The sequence below is a fragment of the Phoenix dactylifera genome, chromosome 2 (genome assembly GCF_051530095.1).
Source record: "Phoenix dactylifera cultivar Ajwa chromosome 2, Ajwa_hap1_PhDact_Kaust_v1.1, whole genome shotgun sequence".
NCBI lineage: Eukaryota > Viridiplantae > Streptophyta > Magnoliopsida > Arecales > Arecaceae > Phoenix > Phoenix dactylifera.
Window position 1 is genome coordinate 13,726,232 of NC_143191.1, and position 12,866 is coordinate 13,739,097.

The 12,866-nt window shown below is 44.9% G+C and overlaps 1 protein-coding gene across 1 annotated transcript; it reads left to right on the forward strand.

Moving 5' to 3' along the window:
• Positions 1-5,634: 5,634 nt before the first annotated feature.
• FTA (farnesyltransferase A) lies at positions 5,635-10,991 on the forward strand. The gene is made up of 5 exons (XM_008812545.6): positions 5,635-5,959; positions 8,292-8,401; positions 8,693-8,813; positions 9,123-9,218; positions 10,461-10,991. The coding sequence occupies exons 1-5, from the start codon at positions 5,723-5,725 to the stop codon at positions 10,893-10,895; spliced, it is 999 nt and encodes a 332-aa protein (XP_008810767.4). The 5' UTR covers positions 5,635-5,722; the 3' UTR covers positions 10,896-10,991.
• The last annotated feature ends 1,875 nt before the right edge of the window (positions 10,992-12,866 follow it).

The following is a 12,866-nucleotide window of genomic DNA, read 5'->3' on the forward strand; positions in this document are numbered from 1 at the left end:
CTTTTCTTCTTCGTTTCTTTTTTTCTTCTCTTCTTCTCCTTCCTTCCTCTCCCCCGTTCTCCTTTCTTCTCCTCCCGTGCGGCCGGCGGTGCCCGAAGGAGGCCACGCCGCGGCGGCCGTGGGAGGGGGCCGGGCCGTGGCCGGCGGCGGCGGCGGCTGCGGCAGTCGCGGCTGCCCCCCCGAGTGCTCTCCTCCCGCAAGGCCGACGGCGCCGGAAAGAGGTTGGGTCGTGGCAGATGCGGGAAGGGGGCGGGTCGTAACCGCCGGCGGCCACAGGAAGGGGGAGGGCGCCCCCTTCTCCTTCCTCTTCTTCGGCACCTCCCCACCGTGGGACCTCCTTGTTCGGTGCCTCCCCTTTCTATGACGGGGACATCGGGAAGACCACCCGTCTTCCTCTTCTTCGGCACCTCCCCATCGTGGGAGAGGGAGGAGGTGCGGCGGCGGGGGAGAGGGAGTGGGGTTGGGTGGAAGAGGAACAGGTGGTGAGAGAGAGTTTTTGGGAGGAATTTTTTTTAAATGGGGGTATTTTGGTCAAAAATGCAGCTTCCCGATAAAGCTGAAAACAACATTTTCGGAAAGCTTCAAATTGGAGCTTTCCCTCAAAAGCTGTTTTCAACTTTCCGAAAAAGATAAAATAACTGTCTAAAAATTTTACCAAACACCATTTTTTGTCTAAAAGTACTTTTGGAGGGCTAGAAAGTACTTTTTGACCCTCCAAAAGCTCCCCCAAATAAGGCCTTAATCAAAAATCAATTAGATTCGTTAATCAGATAAACTAATCTATGATCTGAATCCCATCATGATCAACTGAAACTGGCTCAAATATGAGGAATTCAAATTCGAGCTGAACGCGAACCATATGCGAACAGCCTTTTTTTTTTTTTTTTGCTAAAGCGGTCATTTCATACATCACGGGTACGAATACACCCTAAGGAGTCAGAATACAAAATGTCCCGAAGTGCGCCGGGCATCTCTCTCGCCCCAGCCCATAGGGTGCCTCCTGAGTGGCTCGCTACATACGCAGCCACCCAGTCGGCCGCCCCATTGGCCTCACGATATACATGCCTGGCCTGAAATGTAACCCCCTCTCCCACCATCGTCCAAATGTCGCGAAGCAAAGGATGAACACATCCATGACTACCCGGGCCCCTACGGATCCAGCTAATCACCGTGGCCGAATCACCCTCCAGAAAAACCGAGCTCGCTCGGAGTACCCGCCATGCATAAGACAGGTCCATCCATGCCGCTCGCAGCTCTGCCCCTGGAACAGAGATATCAAAAATCTGATGGCCCCCTGCTGCCACCACATCAAAACTCGGGCCCCTAACAACAAATCCGGCCCCTCCCCTCCTGCCGCCATCCATGACAGAGCCATCAAAATTGACCTTGAGGAAACTCGGAGGTGGGGGCTCCCAGGTAAAGAATACCCTGTGTGGAGCTGCCGAAGCAATATAGGAACCCCAGATGTCCCGAGCTATCAAAGGTCGATGAGCTGACTCTACCTGAACAATCTCTGCAGCCTGAGCTCTGGCCCGCTCCATCACAAAAAGTAGGGATAGCCGACGCTCCCCAAACACTCGGGCGTTCCTGGCCAGCCATATCTGGTACGCTGTACAAGACGCCCTGATAGCCAATACCCGCGTCTGAGGTGCACTAGCCCACAGCCGAACCTCCTCTAGGAAGAGATCTCTCCCACTCCAGGTGGCACCCAGGATCCCAGTCAAACTCCAAACACCTCTCGCCCATACGCAGTGGAATAGAATATGATCCACCGACTCCTCCACCCCACAGTCTGGACATGAGGGGGAAAGGCTCATACCTCGTCTACACAGCACTGAGCATGTCGGCAACCGCTCCCAGGCCACCTTCCACAGGAAGAGAGCAACCCTCTGGTGTAGCCCAAACCTCCACACCCAGCCACAATCTATGCCCGACTGTGAGCCTGACTGAAGGAGCCGGGCAACCTCTCCGACTCCAACGCTCGCTCGAGAGGTAGTGCTCCAGACCCTGGCATCTGGACCTGCTGATCCCGAAAGGGGAATCGACCGAACACGCTCTACTAGGTACTCTCCAAACAGCTGGCCCAGCCTGTCACCATCCCACTCTGCCTCTCCCAGCCGGAGGAGATCGGAAACTCGGAGTCCCTCCCCCACCTCAATGCTGATAGTCGTCGGCCATAGTCTCAAAGGAACTGCATCCACCCATGGGTCATCCATCACATCAACACTCCGTCCGTCGCCGATCAACCACCTCGAATGCGCCAGAGCCATAGGCACATACCTCCCAATCTCTCGCCACATAAAAGATCTCCTCCGCCGGCCTATCGCCTGGCCCTCGAGACCCGCTCGGCCATACCTGGCTATCATAACCTGGCTCCAGTGACCGAGCGGCTCCAGAACAAGCTGTACTGCCCTCCGTGCCAAGAGAGCCTCGCGTCGTACCAAGAGTGACTGCACCCCCAGCCCACCCTCCCTCAGTGGTAGACACACTCTCTCCCAAGCCAACAGATGTATCCCATGGCCCCCCCGGTAGGAGCCCCAAAGAAAGCTCCGCATAAGTCGCTCAATCCCCACCAGCACAGTCTTCGGCACCACTGTGTGAGCCATCAAGTAAATAGGCATGGAACACAGAACTGACCTGATCAACGTCAATCTCCCCATCATAGAAAGAGACGAGGCCCTCCATCCCTCTAATCTGCTCCGCACCCTCTCCAATAAAGTGGAGCACTCTGCCACCTGTAACCTCCTCCCTGTGATGGGGACCCCGAGATGCACCAGGGCCCCAGTCTGCTCCTGTATCCCCAGAGTCGCCCTGATCTCCCGGCGCACCCTCCCCTCAGTGCTAGGGCTGAAAAAGATAGTAGACCTTTGTAGATTAACCCTCTGCCCAGACATCACACAATACTCTGTCAGCACACGCTGGAGGGCTCTGGCATCTGACACCCTCGCCCTGGCAAGTAGGAGACAGTCATCTGCAAATAATAAGTGTGAAAGAGGTCGGGCACCCGGGGCTGGGCAATAGGGTGCCAGCTCCCGGTTCCCACAAGCAGCATGCATAGCCCGGAAAAGAACATCCGAGCAAATAATGAACAAAAATGGGGACAGAGGACATCCCTGGCGAAGTCCCATAGTAGCACGGAAGAAGGGCGATGGCGTGCCGTTGACTAGAATGGAGAAGCTAGGCCCCTGCACACATCCTATAATCCAGTCAATCCAAATTCGGTGGAATCCAAAGCTCTCTAATGCCCGCCGTAGGAAGTCCCATCGGATCCGGTCATAGGCTCGCTCCATGTCTAATTTTACTGCCATCAAACATCGCCTCCTCGAGGCTCGCTGCAGATCCCCCATCATCTCCTGAGCCAGTAAAATGTTGTCTGAGATACTCCTCCCTCCCACAAAGGCTCCATGCTCCTGACTAATGATCCGTGGCATCAGGCTCTTCATCCTCCCCACCATGATCCTCGCCACCACCTTATACAAGGTGGTACACAAACTAATGGGTCTATAATGACTCGGTTCCGAAGCGTCCACACGCTTCGGTATCAATGTGATAAAGGTGGCCTTCCAATCATCTGTCATCCCTACATGGCTAAAGTAAAACTGAACTGCCTCCACCACTGCCCTTCGAATAATACACCAATATCTACGGAAGAAGAATGGTGGGTAGCCATCCGGTCTAGGGGCCTTGTCCTCTGCCAGACCCCAAACTGCCTCCTGCACATCCATCTCCGACACTGGCCGAATCAAGGCTGTATTCTCTGACTCATCCACTCTGATCTCCGACCGGGGGAGTAGGCCCGTCTCAAATATCCCCCCATCCTCAGTCCATCTAGACCTGAAAAAGTCGACTAATACCTGTCTAACTGCCGAACCCTCCTCCACACGGTGACCCGCCCCATCCCTCAAGGAACGGATCATATTCCTTTGCCTTCTAATAACTGTCGATCGGTGAAAAAAACTGGTATTCCGGTCACCATCCTTGACCCACTGAATTCTGGACTTCTGTCTCCAGAAGATCTCCTGCTGGCGCAACAAGGAATGATGGGAGGCTAGTGATCGCCGCAGATCCACCATATCGGTCTCCGTAAGCTCCTCTCTTCGATCCTCCCGCCCCTGGGCGTCCAAAATCGCTGCCTCCACCTCCTCCAACCTCCTAAAGACATTGCCGACAGTCTCCCGGTTCCAACGCCGAAGCCGGCGTTTGGTGAGCTCCAGCCTGCGTGACACTCTCTGCATAGCGTCCCCTCGTACTGGCACACTCCACGCCTCCCTGACTACATTCCATGACTGGGGATATGACAGCCACAACTTCTCAAAACGGAAGGGGTTATGGTGCACCGATCCTGCCTCTGTCGATATCAAGAGAGGGCAATGGTCAGAGGCAATCCGAGCTAGATGACTAACCTGGTAGGCTGAAAAACGCTGGATCCAGTCTGGGGATGCAATGGCCCTGTCGATCCGCTCCCACACTCTAGCCTGCCCGGATTGATTATTGCACCAGGTGAAACGAGGTCCAGAAAAGCCGAGGTCCACCAATCCATTCCTCCCCACAAACTCACGAAACTCCCTCCTATCCACCGAATCAGAGTATTGTCTACCTCCTCTCTTCTCTTCTGAGCTTAAGATGCAGTTAAAGTCCCCTACCACCATTGTTGGTACTCCCTGGGTCAACAGACTAGTTAATTCTCCCCAAAGGGTTCTCCTTACCCTGTAGTCGGTGCTAGCATAAACCCCACACAACACCCACGGAAGTTCATTTGGTTCTGAAATGACCATTACCACTTGCTGAGAGCACTGACAAAATACATCCACAGAACCTAACCCCCGCTTCCACAACATCAGGATGCCTCCAGATAAGCCCCGAGACTCCACTGCAAAGGATTCCCAATCTTGTGCCACTCGCCGCTGAACTCGACGTAGTCCGTCACCGGATACCCGTGTTTCACAAAGGAAGCAAATTTCAGGATTATGAAGCTGTACTAACCTCTTAAATGAGGAGAAAAAGGAAGGTTTGGCGGCCCCCCTACAGTTCCAAGCTAGCACCTTCATAAGAACTAATTGACTTCCCCTGCACCAGGAGCCTGCTTGCCTTCCTGGATTGAGGCTCTCAGCAAATCTACAACCCTCCCATGATCCAAAATCGGAGACCCCTGTCTTGAGCCCCCGGACACGCCCCTTGTCACAACCGCCCCTACTAGCAAATTGAGGCTATTCTCTGTAGTCGAGCTGCCCAGCTCCTCTGAGCCACTTCTCCCAGCCACAGTGGTCGACAGAGCATGGGAAGAGCTCGCCACAGTCTCTGCAAGGGGCCAAGAAACTCCCTTCTCCTTGCCCAGCTCCACCATGAAGGCTTCATCACCCTTTCCTCCTTCGGCTCGAGCCGGTCCACCGACATCAGCCGCAGCCACCGGCGGCATCAATCCCCCCCGACTCGGGATGGGCACTGGGCCGGCCCCGCCCCCCGCGCTGGACTGGGCTTGGACGGGCTCCTAGCCCGCTTCATTGGGCTTCATTTGCTAGCCTGATGACCTTGTGCTCCAAACCTAGGTCTCGTGTACACGTGTTACTCACCTACTTGCTGGAAAAGCTGTCTGCTGTCCACGGAAAAGCCCTTCCAATCTCATATGCCTACTCCACTGGCTCTTTTCCCATCTCCGTGATCCAACCACCGTAGGAGAAATCGCCTCGGAAACCCTAGACTTCTCGTCCCCCTTCGGATCTCTATGTCGTCCTCCGACGACGATGACGAGCGGATCCCCTTCATCCAGCGGCCGGAATGGTCGGACGTCAGGCCCGTCCCTCAGGACGACGGGCCGCACCCGATCGTCCCCATCGCCTACCACGACGACTTCCGGGAGACCATGGACTACTTCCGCGCCGTCTACCTTGCCGACGAGCGGAGCCGCCGCGCGCTTGACCTCACCACTGAGGCCATCGGGATGAACCCTGCGAACTACACTGTGAGCTATCCCCTACACCCTCTTGCTCAATTTGTCGACGGATTATATCAAAAATTCCAATTTTTGAAGGAAAATTCTTCTTCTTCTTCTTTTTTGTCTTCTTTTTTACAAGTTAGCGAGTCCTTGTTGACCGAATCCTGTTTTAATTATCCATTGTTTAATCTTAATATCCTAGCTTTAATTAGTTGCACCAATATGAGCTGGAAATTGTGTTATGAGAACACATGTGGTTGCTTGAATTTTTGGCTTTCGTCCATTGAGGAAGCTTGCCCATTAATTTTCTTCTCGTGCGCTTTGATTTGAGTGGAAAGCAGGAGAAGTAAATCACTCGACTTCTGTAAGGTTTTTTGATGGAACTAGTTTGCTTAGTCGCATTTCATTGTCGAGCAAGTGTCGCCCTACAAAGCAGAATGCTTGTGCGTTATTATATTTTCAATCATGGGAAGTCTTAGCATAGTCAATGAGCTTGCCTTTGAGATGCTAAGTTGCGAGCTCATGCACTTTGGTTGTTACAGGCTGCTAGCAGTTTAGACACGCTCAATGAACTTACGGTGACCCTTGAACAGCTTTGTATTTGAATTGACACTTAGGTCAATTGATTTTGCCAGAATTAAATAGTGAAACTAGTGTTAGCTTTGGTAACAAAGGCAAATGCCAATATGTGACTTGAAGTATATTTGAAGGTTGTCAGTTAGCGGGCAACGATATGGATCCCTGTTAGAAAAGTTCTCAACTAGAGGTTTATAACTGCAGAGCATATGTGAAGAAAGTTCTAAAATTACCTGTTTGATTAATGATATAATCATGTTAGAGCTATGGAGTTAGGTCAGAGGAGTTTGAGTTCCGTGCTAGTATATGACATGGGTGCAGCTTTTTTCTTTTCTTTTTTTTTTTAAGAGAAGGGAGCATTGATGGATGGATGTGATCCCATTGATCAAGAAAATCTAGAACAGATTTGATAAATGTAGTCCCTATTTAATCTCTTGTTTTTTTCTTCTTTCTCTTATTCTAGTTATTTTCGAGTGAATGGAGGGACATGTATTTAGTATTTATTATAAAAAGAGTGCATATATAAGAGAAAAGGGAGGCGTACTGCCAAAGGAGTTTGCTTTAGAAGTGCCTGTGGAGTATGTTGGGATGGACATTAAAAAAGCAGGCATAGAGGCATGCTGATCCACCCATAGGAGTAGGCATTATAAGAAGAATATATAGATTGAGATTTAGTTCCACTTTAGCTACAAATCATTTGCATATTCTTAAGGTTTGATCCAATATCTCAAGTGGATCCAAAACCATAAGCAACTATGAATTGTATGCAGAGTTGATTAGCAGAATTGTCACTTTGTATACTTATATTAATAAAATATTGGGTGAAGCACTTTTTGGAAAAAACTTATTACACAATTTTTTAGAATATGAATATATATAAATGGATTTGGTATCATAAGGATTTTGTTGGAGTGTTTGCTAACAAAAGAACTTCACCTTTAAAGGATGTTGTCCTGCTGTTAGCAATGTAGTACTCAAGCATTTGACACTATCAAAGTTATACGTAAAAAAATGATTAAGAATATTTGCCAACACAGGTGTTCGTGAGGGAAGTGAAATGATTTTCAAAGGGAATGGAGATGATCTTTTCAAAGCATGCTTGGTAAATGTTCACATGAGTTTATGATTGGTGTGTTCTGAACTTGCACCATTCACAAAAAAATAAAATAAAATGGTAAATAAGGCTTAGTTTTAAAGCCATACTTCATCCCCAAAAAAGTTATTGTCTTTTTTATTGTTAAAATTATTAAGCACTTGCAGTATCCCCCTCATTATGGGACCATCTGTCCAAACTTGTGGCACATGCTATGCATAAAATTGATAATTGTTTCCAGTCATATATTTTGATATCACTCTATCTATTGCACTACCATAATGGACTTTAATAGAGACAATTTTTGTGCCAGTTATCCATTGAAGATATAGAGTGAATCAATTTCTTGGGCATGTTTTTCGACTCTGTTAATAATTGTATAATAATATGATTAATATTGAGCAATATGATACCATGCAGGATACATGTGCAAGCCTTTGTGCTCCACATGTAGTTTTAGTTGCACACTAAAACTCGTTATATTCTGAATTCTGGATAATGAGATGGTTTCCCAGGATATGTAACAAATCAGGGATATTTTATTGTTTACCTGTTGCTCGGTTGCTTTATGGTGTTTGTCTTGCCTCTGGTTTTGATTGGTCAACCATCTTGTCTCATTGTTATATTATCATGCTATGGACCTTTTTCTTTAACATTTATAAACGCAGCTTATTCATTTTGATTTCATAGGTCTGGCATTTCAGACGCCTTGTACTTGAGGCATTGAATGTCGATTTGCATGAGGAAAGGGATTTCATTGACGAAATTGCCGTACGCAATTCTAAGAATTATCAAATCTGGTGAGCAGCTGCATAGTGGATCTAATATATATGATGCGTGAAGAATATGAAGAATATGCAATTATTATATATATTAGTCTCTGGAACTTGTTTACTATGCCATGGTATGTGCTTCGATTTCTTCTACTCAATTGTGAACATGAGAAATAATTCTTCGGGCATTTTTGCTTCTATCTTCAGCATTTTTTAGGTGTTTATGTGCAGATTTAGGTAAATTAAGTTGTGGCTGGTCTGTAGTTATGCTTAGTAGTTTCTCTTTGTATTGATTGTGCTGGTTTATTTATCATATAGGCATCACAGGCGGTGGGTTGCAGAGAAACTGGGACCTCAGGCTGCAGATAAAGAGCTTGAATTTACAATGATGATACTTGCTCTTGATGCTAAAAATTACCATGCCTGGTCTCATAGGCAGGTGTGTTGCCTTCTTTAATTCCCTTCCTTTTCCATTTTGACTGTTTCTTGGAGTTAACTTTTAAATTGTAACAATTTCCTGAATGACTAATCAGACCAACCATCTAATATGTATCGATATTCTCCATGCTTTTCTTACAACCTTGTTGAGATTAACATACAATGACTATATTTTAGTTATCTGCATGTTTATGATTCTCCATAAATTGCTAGTGCAAGAAGCATATTCTATGTTAAGAAGTGGTAGACGAACACCATACTATTTCTCAGATAAGAATGGTAAAAGTAAGATGAAATGCTTTCTGTGCAGTGGGTTCTTCAGTCACTGGGTGGCTGGGAAAAGGAGCTTGACTACTGTTGTAAGCTGCTTGAAGATGACATTTTCAATAATTCAGCTTGGAATCAGGTATGCCTATATAGGTTCTTTGATACTAAATTTAGGTTCCACAGACTCTGATTTATGCTTTTAGCTTTTCCATCATTTCCAGTTTCCTGCCAGGCCTTTGATTTTGAGCTGTCATACAATCATGAAATACAAGAAGTGGTTCAGCATATTAAAAAAATTGTAAATCTGTACGTGAAAGAGCTACTAATTAAAATTTTCTCTGAACATGAGTGTATCTGTTTTAAAATTTTAAAATTTAAATGCAGAACATGTCCTCCTAGGATGAATTAATTATCCTTTGATGTACTGCATTGCATCTGTGATCGTTGATCAGTGACTCTCTTAAAAGTGCAATATTGGAGCATAAAAAAGAGCAGTCCAGTTTTCAAAATGCTTTCAGTAATATCAAACATGAATGCAGCTCGTGATGATTTAATGTTTGCCATAATATTAATCCAGATAATTCCTTTTAGAATTCCTGATATTTTTGTGCTGCTTTTATGTATTTCTTGATGTTATAGCAAGGCCGGACTCCAAAGCCTTAAACTGTCTCCTTTTCCACTTGCATATGAAAAAAATAATAGAAAAGAAAAGGGAAAAAAAAACCCAGAAGTGATGACCTTCTCCAGCATGGTCTCATTTGCATCGCATGTTCAGTGTTAATCTGTATAAGAGATGCCTTCATTTGTGAGATGGTCTGCAGTATTCAGAACTTTAGGGATTGTAGGATCTCTATGTGCTTAGATGTTTCGAACGTTAACCTTTGTCCTCCGTTTCTAAACTGACCAACAAAAGTAAGTTACTTTAAAATCTTTCAGTTTAGCATGTTATCCTTGTGTAACATGCCTGGCAGTCTGAACACCACCTGTAGCCTACAGTTACAAAAGAGTAACTAATCATTAGAGGATCATAGGGTTCATGCTTCAAAGTCTGCAACATACATGTGATGATGTTCATCACATTTGAGATACGGGAAAATTTTTCTGTTCTTCGGTCTCCATTATGCATTGGCATAAAAATTCTTAGGTACTAGATGTGCACAATGATTTTGTGATTCTGTGGTTAGCTGCAAATTAAGATTCTTGTAATTTAGCTTCCAAGGTGTCTGTAGGCGTGAAAGCATATGTATTGCAGGCATGCTGATTTCAGTGCCTTCAAGTTATTGGGTTCAATTATGTCTAATCATTTTGAATGCAGTCACATACCCCTTTTTATATGTAGAGGACATATTACTGCCAATTAGTAACAGCTGTTCTGCAACAGAGGTACTTCGTCATCACAAGATCTCCACTCCTTGGGGGCTTGCAAGCAATGCGAGACTCTGAAGTAAGCTACACGGTTGAAGCCATCCTAGCCAACCCTCAGAACGAGAGCCCTTGGAGGTACCTCCGAGGTTTATACAAGGGTGACACTGACTTGTTGGTAAGCGACAACCAAGTCTCCGATGTATGCCTGAAGGTCTTGAAGACTAATCACAACTACATATTTGCATTGAGCCTGCTCTTGGATCTCCTTTGTTATGGTTTCCAACCTTCTCATGAACTCAAGAGGGTCGTTCAGTTTTTGGGGAAAACTGAGACAGACTCATCGGATGCCAATTTAGCAACTACCATCTGCTCCATCTTAGAGACTGTGGACCCAATGAGATCAAACTACTGGGCATGGCGCAAAAACAATCTTCCTTCTCAGGTTTGTTGAAGCAGCCTGCTGCATTTTTCGCGTCTGTATCAGATTTGTGAGATATTTCATGTAAGATACTGATATTCAATCATATCTATGTTTGTTTCCTATTTAGTCCTCTTCTTTGATGTCTTTAACCTTTCGGACAACCAATGATGGGTTAAATATTTCTTAGTGTTGTTAGCAAAGGTCCTTTGATGATGTAGAGATTGGTATTTCCTCCATCTGGAGTTGCAAGGTATTTAAGCCACTGCACAAGCTATCAAGGCAATCTCCTATTTTTAGCTTGCTGTAAGTTGCCAATCAAAGTAGAACATTTGATCAAACAAGGGCAGAGTGATCCAAGGACTTAAATTATACATGTTTAAGATGATGTGGATTCGCATGCAACCTAATGCAAGGTGACATGTAACACTCTTTTATTCAGCTGCGACTCCAAGTGATCTACTAAACCAATTATTTGTGTTATGCAATGTTCTGTCTATGTACTGTTCAATGCTATTTCATTGTCTTAGCACATCAGCTTCACATGAGTTGATGTGTTAAAATTAATTGTTGTTTGCATTGTAGATCCAAGTTATAACTTGAAGTTGTATTAGCCTTTTATTTTCCCCCCAAAAAGCAGGGCAATTCATTCCTCATTCCTCAGAATAAAAATCTTCAACAGCTTTTTTCACATTCAAGAGATGAAAAATTGGAAAATCACTTGCAGAAAGAACTTTGGATGCCATTGGAGTATTTTCAACAAATAGTGATGAACATACATGGGCGTGTTGTAGTGGAAGGATTAAGTTGAACAAGGTTTGGTCTTCCATCAAAGTTAGCGCCTGCGCTTAGGAGTTATTGAAAATTTAACAAATTAAGATCTTATGATCTTTGAGATATCCCAGATTTAATAACCTATGGTATTGCTGCTTTGTGATGTGACTAAGAGTTTCTTGACTCAAGCTTAACTCTGTGGAACCTTGAAGCAATTGGGACTATAATGATGTCATGTTCGACAAAATTATTCTTCATATGGATAAACGATCAGAAATCAAAAATTACAGGGAGCTACAGGTATCTCATTTTCTAATTTTATTATGTGGTACATCAATTTTGCTTTCCTGGTTTAAGAACAATTACTACTATACTGTAGTCCGACCTTTTATTTTGAAAAGAAAAAGCTTAAATGTGACTTTAAGATCACTTTTCGACGGCCATTTCTTTTTGGTTTCATGTTAATCATATGAAACCAGGTACTCCATATAAGTAATATGAAACCAGAAGGTTAGTCCTCAAAAATCAAGATTAGCACCAATAAATACTTACTCGGATGGTATCACACTTTGCCACTTAAAAAAGAGGTCGAGGTTCGGCTTGCATCAGCTCTCGAAGAGAGGACATGTATAGGGTAGGAGATGGAATCAGCTCCTCCTAACCACTCAGAAAAAAAGAAATTAGAAAAGGAAATCAAGGTTAGCGGCTGTCTATGCATTTATCATGGGTTTATCCATTACAGCCATCAAACATATGTGATGCACATGCCAAGGTCTACCACTTATTAAGTAGCATTGTGTTGGCATAATGAAATAATTAATAACATATTGGTTGTTGACCCATATTTGGATTCATGAAATGATAGAAATTGTCTATTGGCAGTAGGTAAAAAGAATGCATTCTGCAAGATGCAAGCCATGTAATAGTCCAAGTAGCAGTGTTAATAAATTACCTTTTTGCATCAAATATCTTAATTGTTTTGAGTGATACAAGTTTATATCACTTTGAGCTGATGATAGCCTGCTAATCAGACTTATAAGTGACTTGAATTTAGGAATTGGGCTTGAAAGTGACCTAATAGCTTAGACCACACATGAAGCTTGAATTCTGCATGATCATATGTCTGTCCTTGCACAAAATGTGTTCAATGTTTTATTCTTATTCAATTATCTCAGCTAAAAGTAAGTTTTCATCTCCCTTTCTCATTTGCTCTTCTTCCTTTTCTTCTAT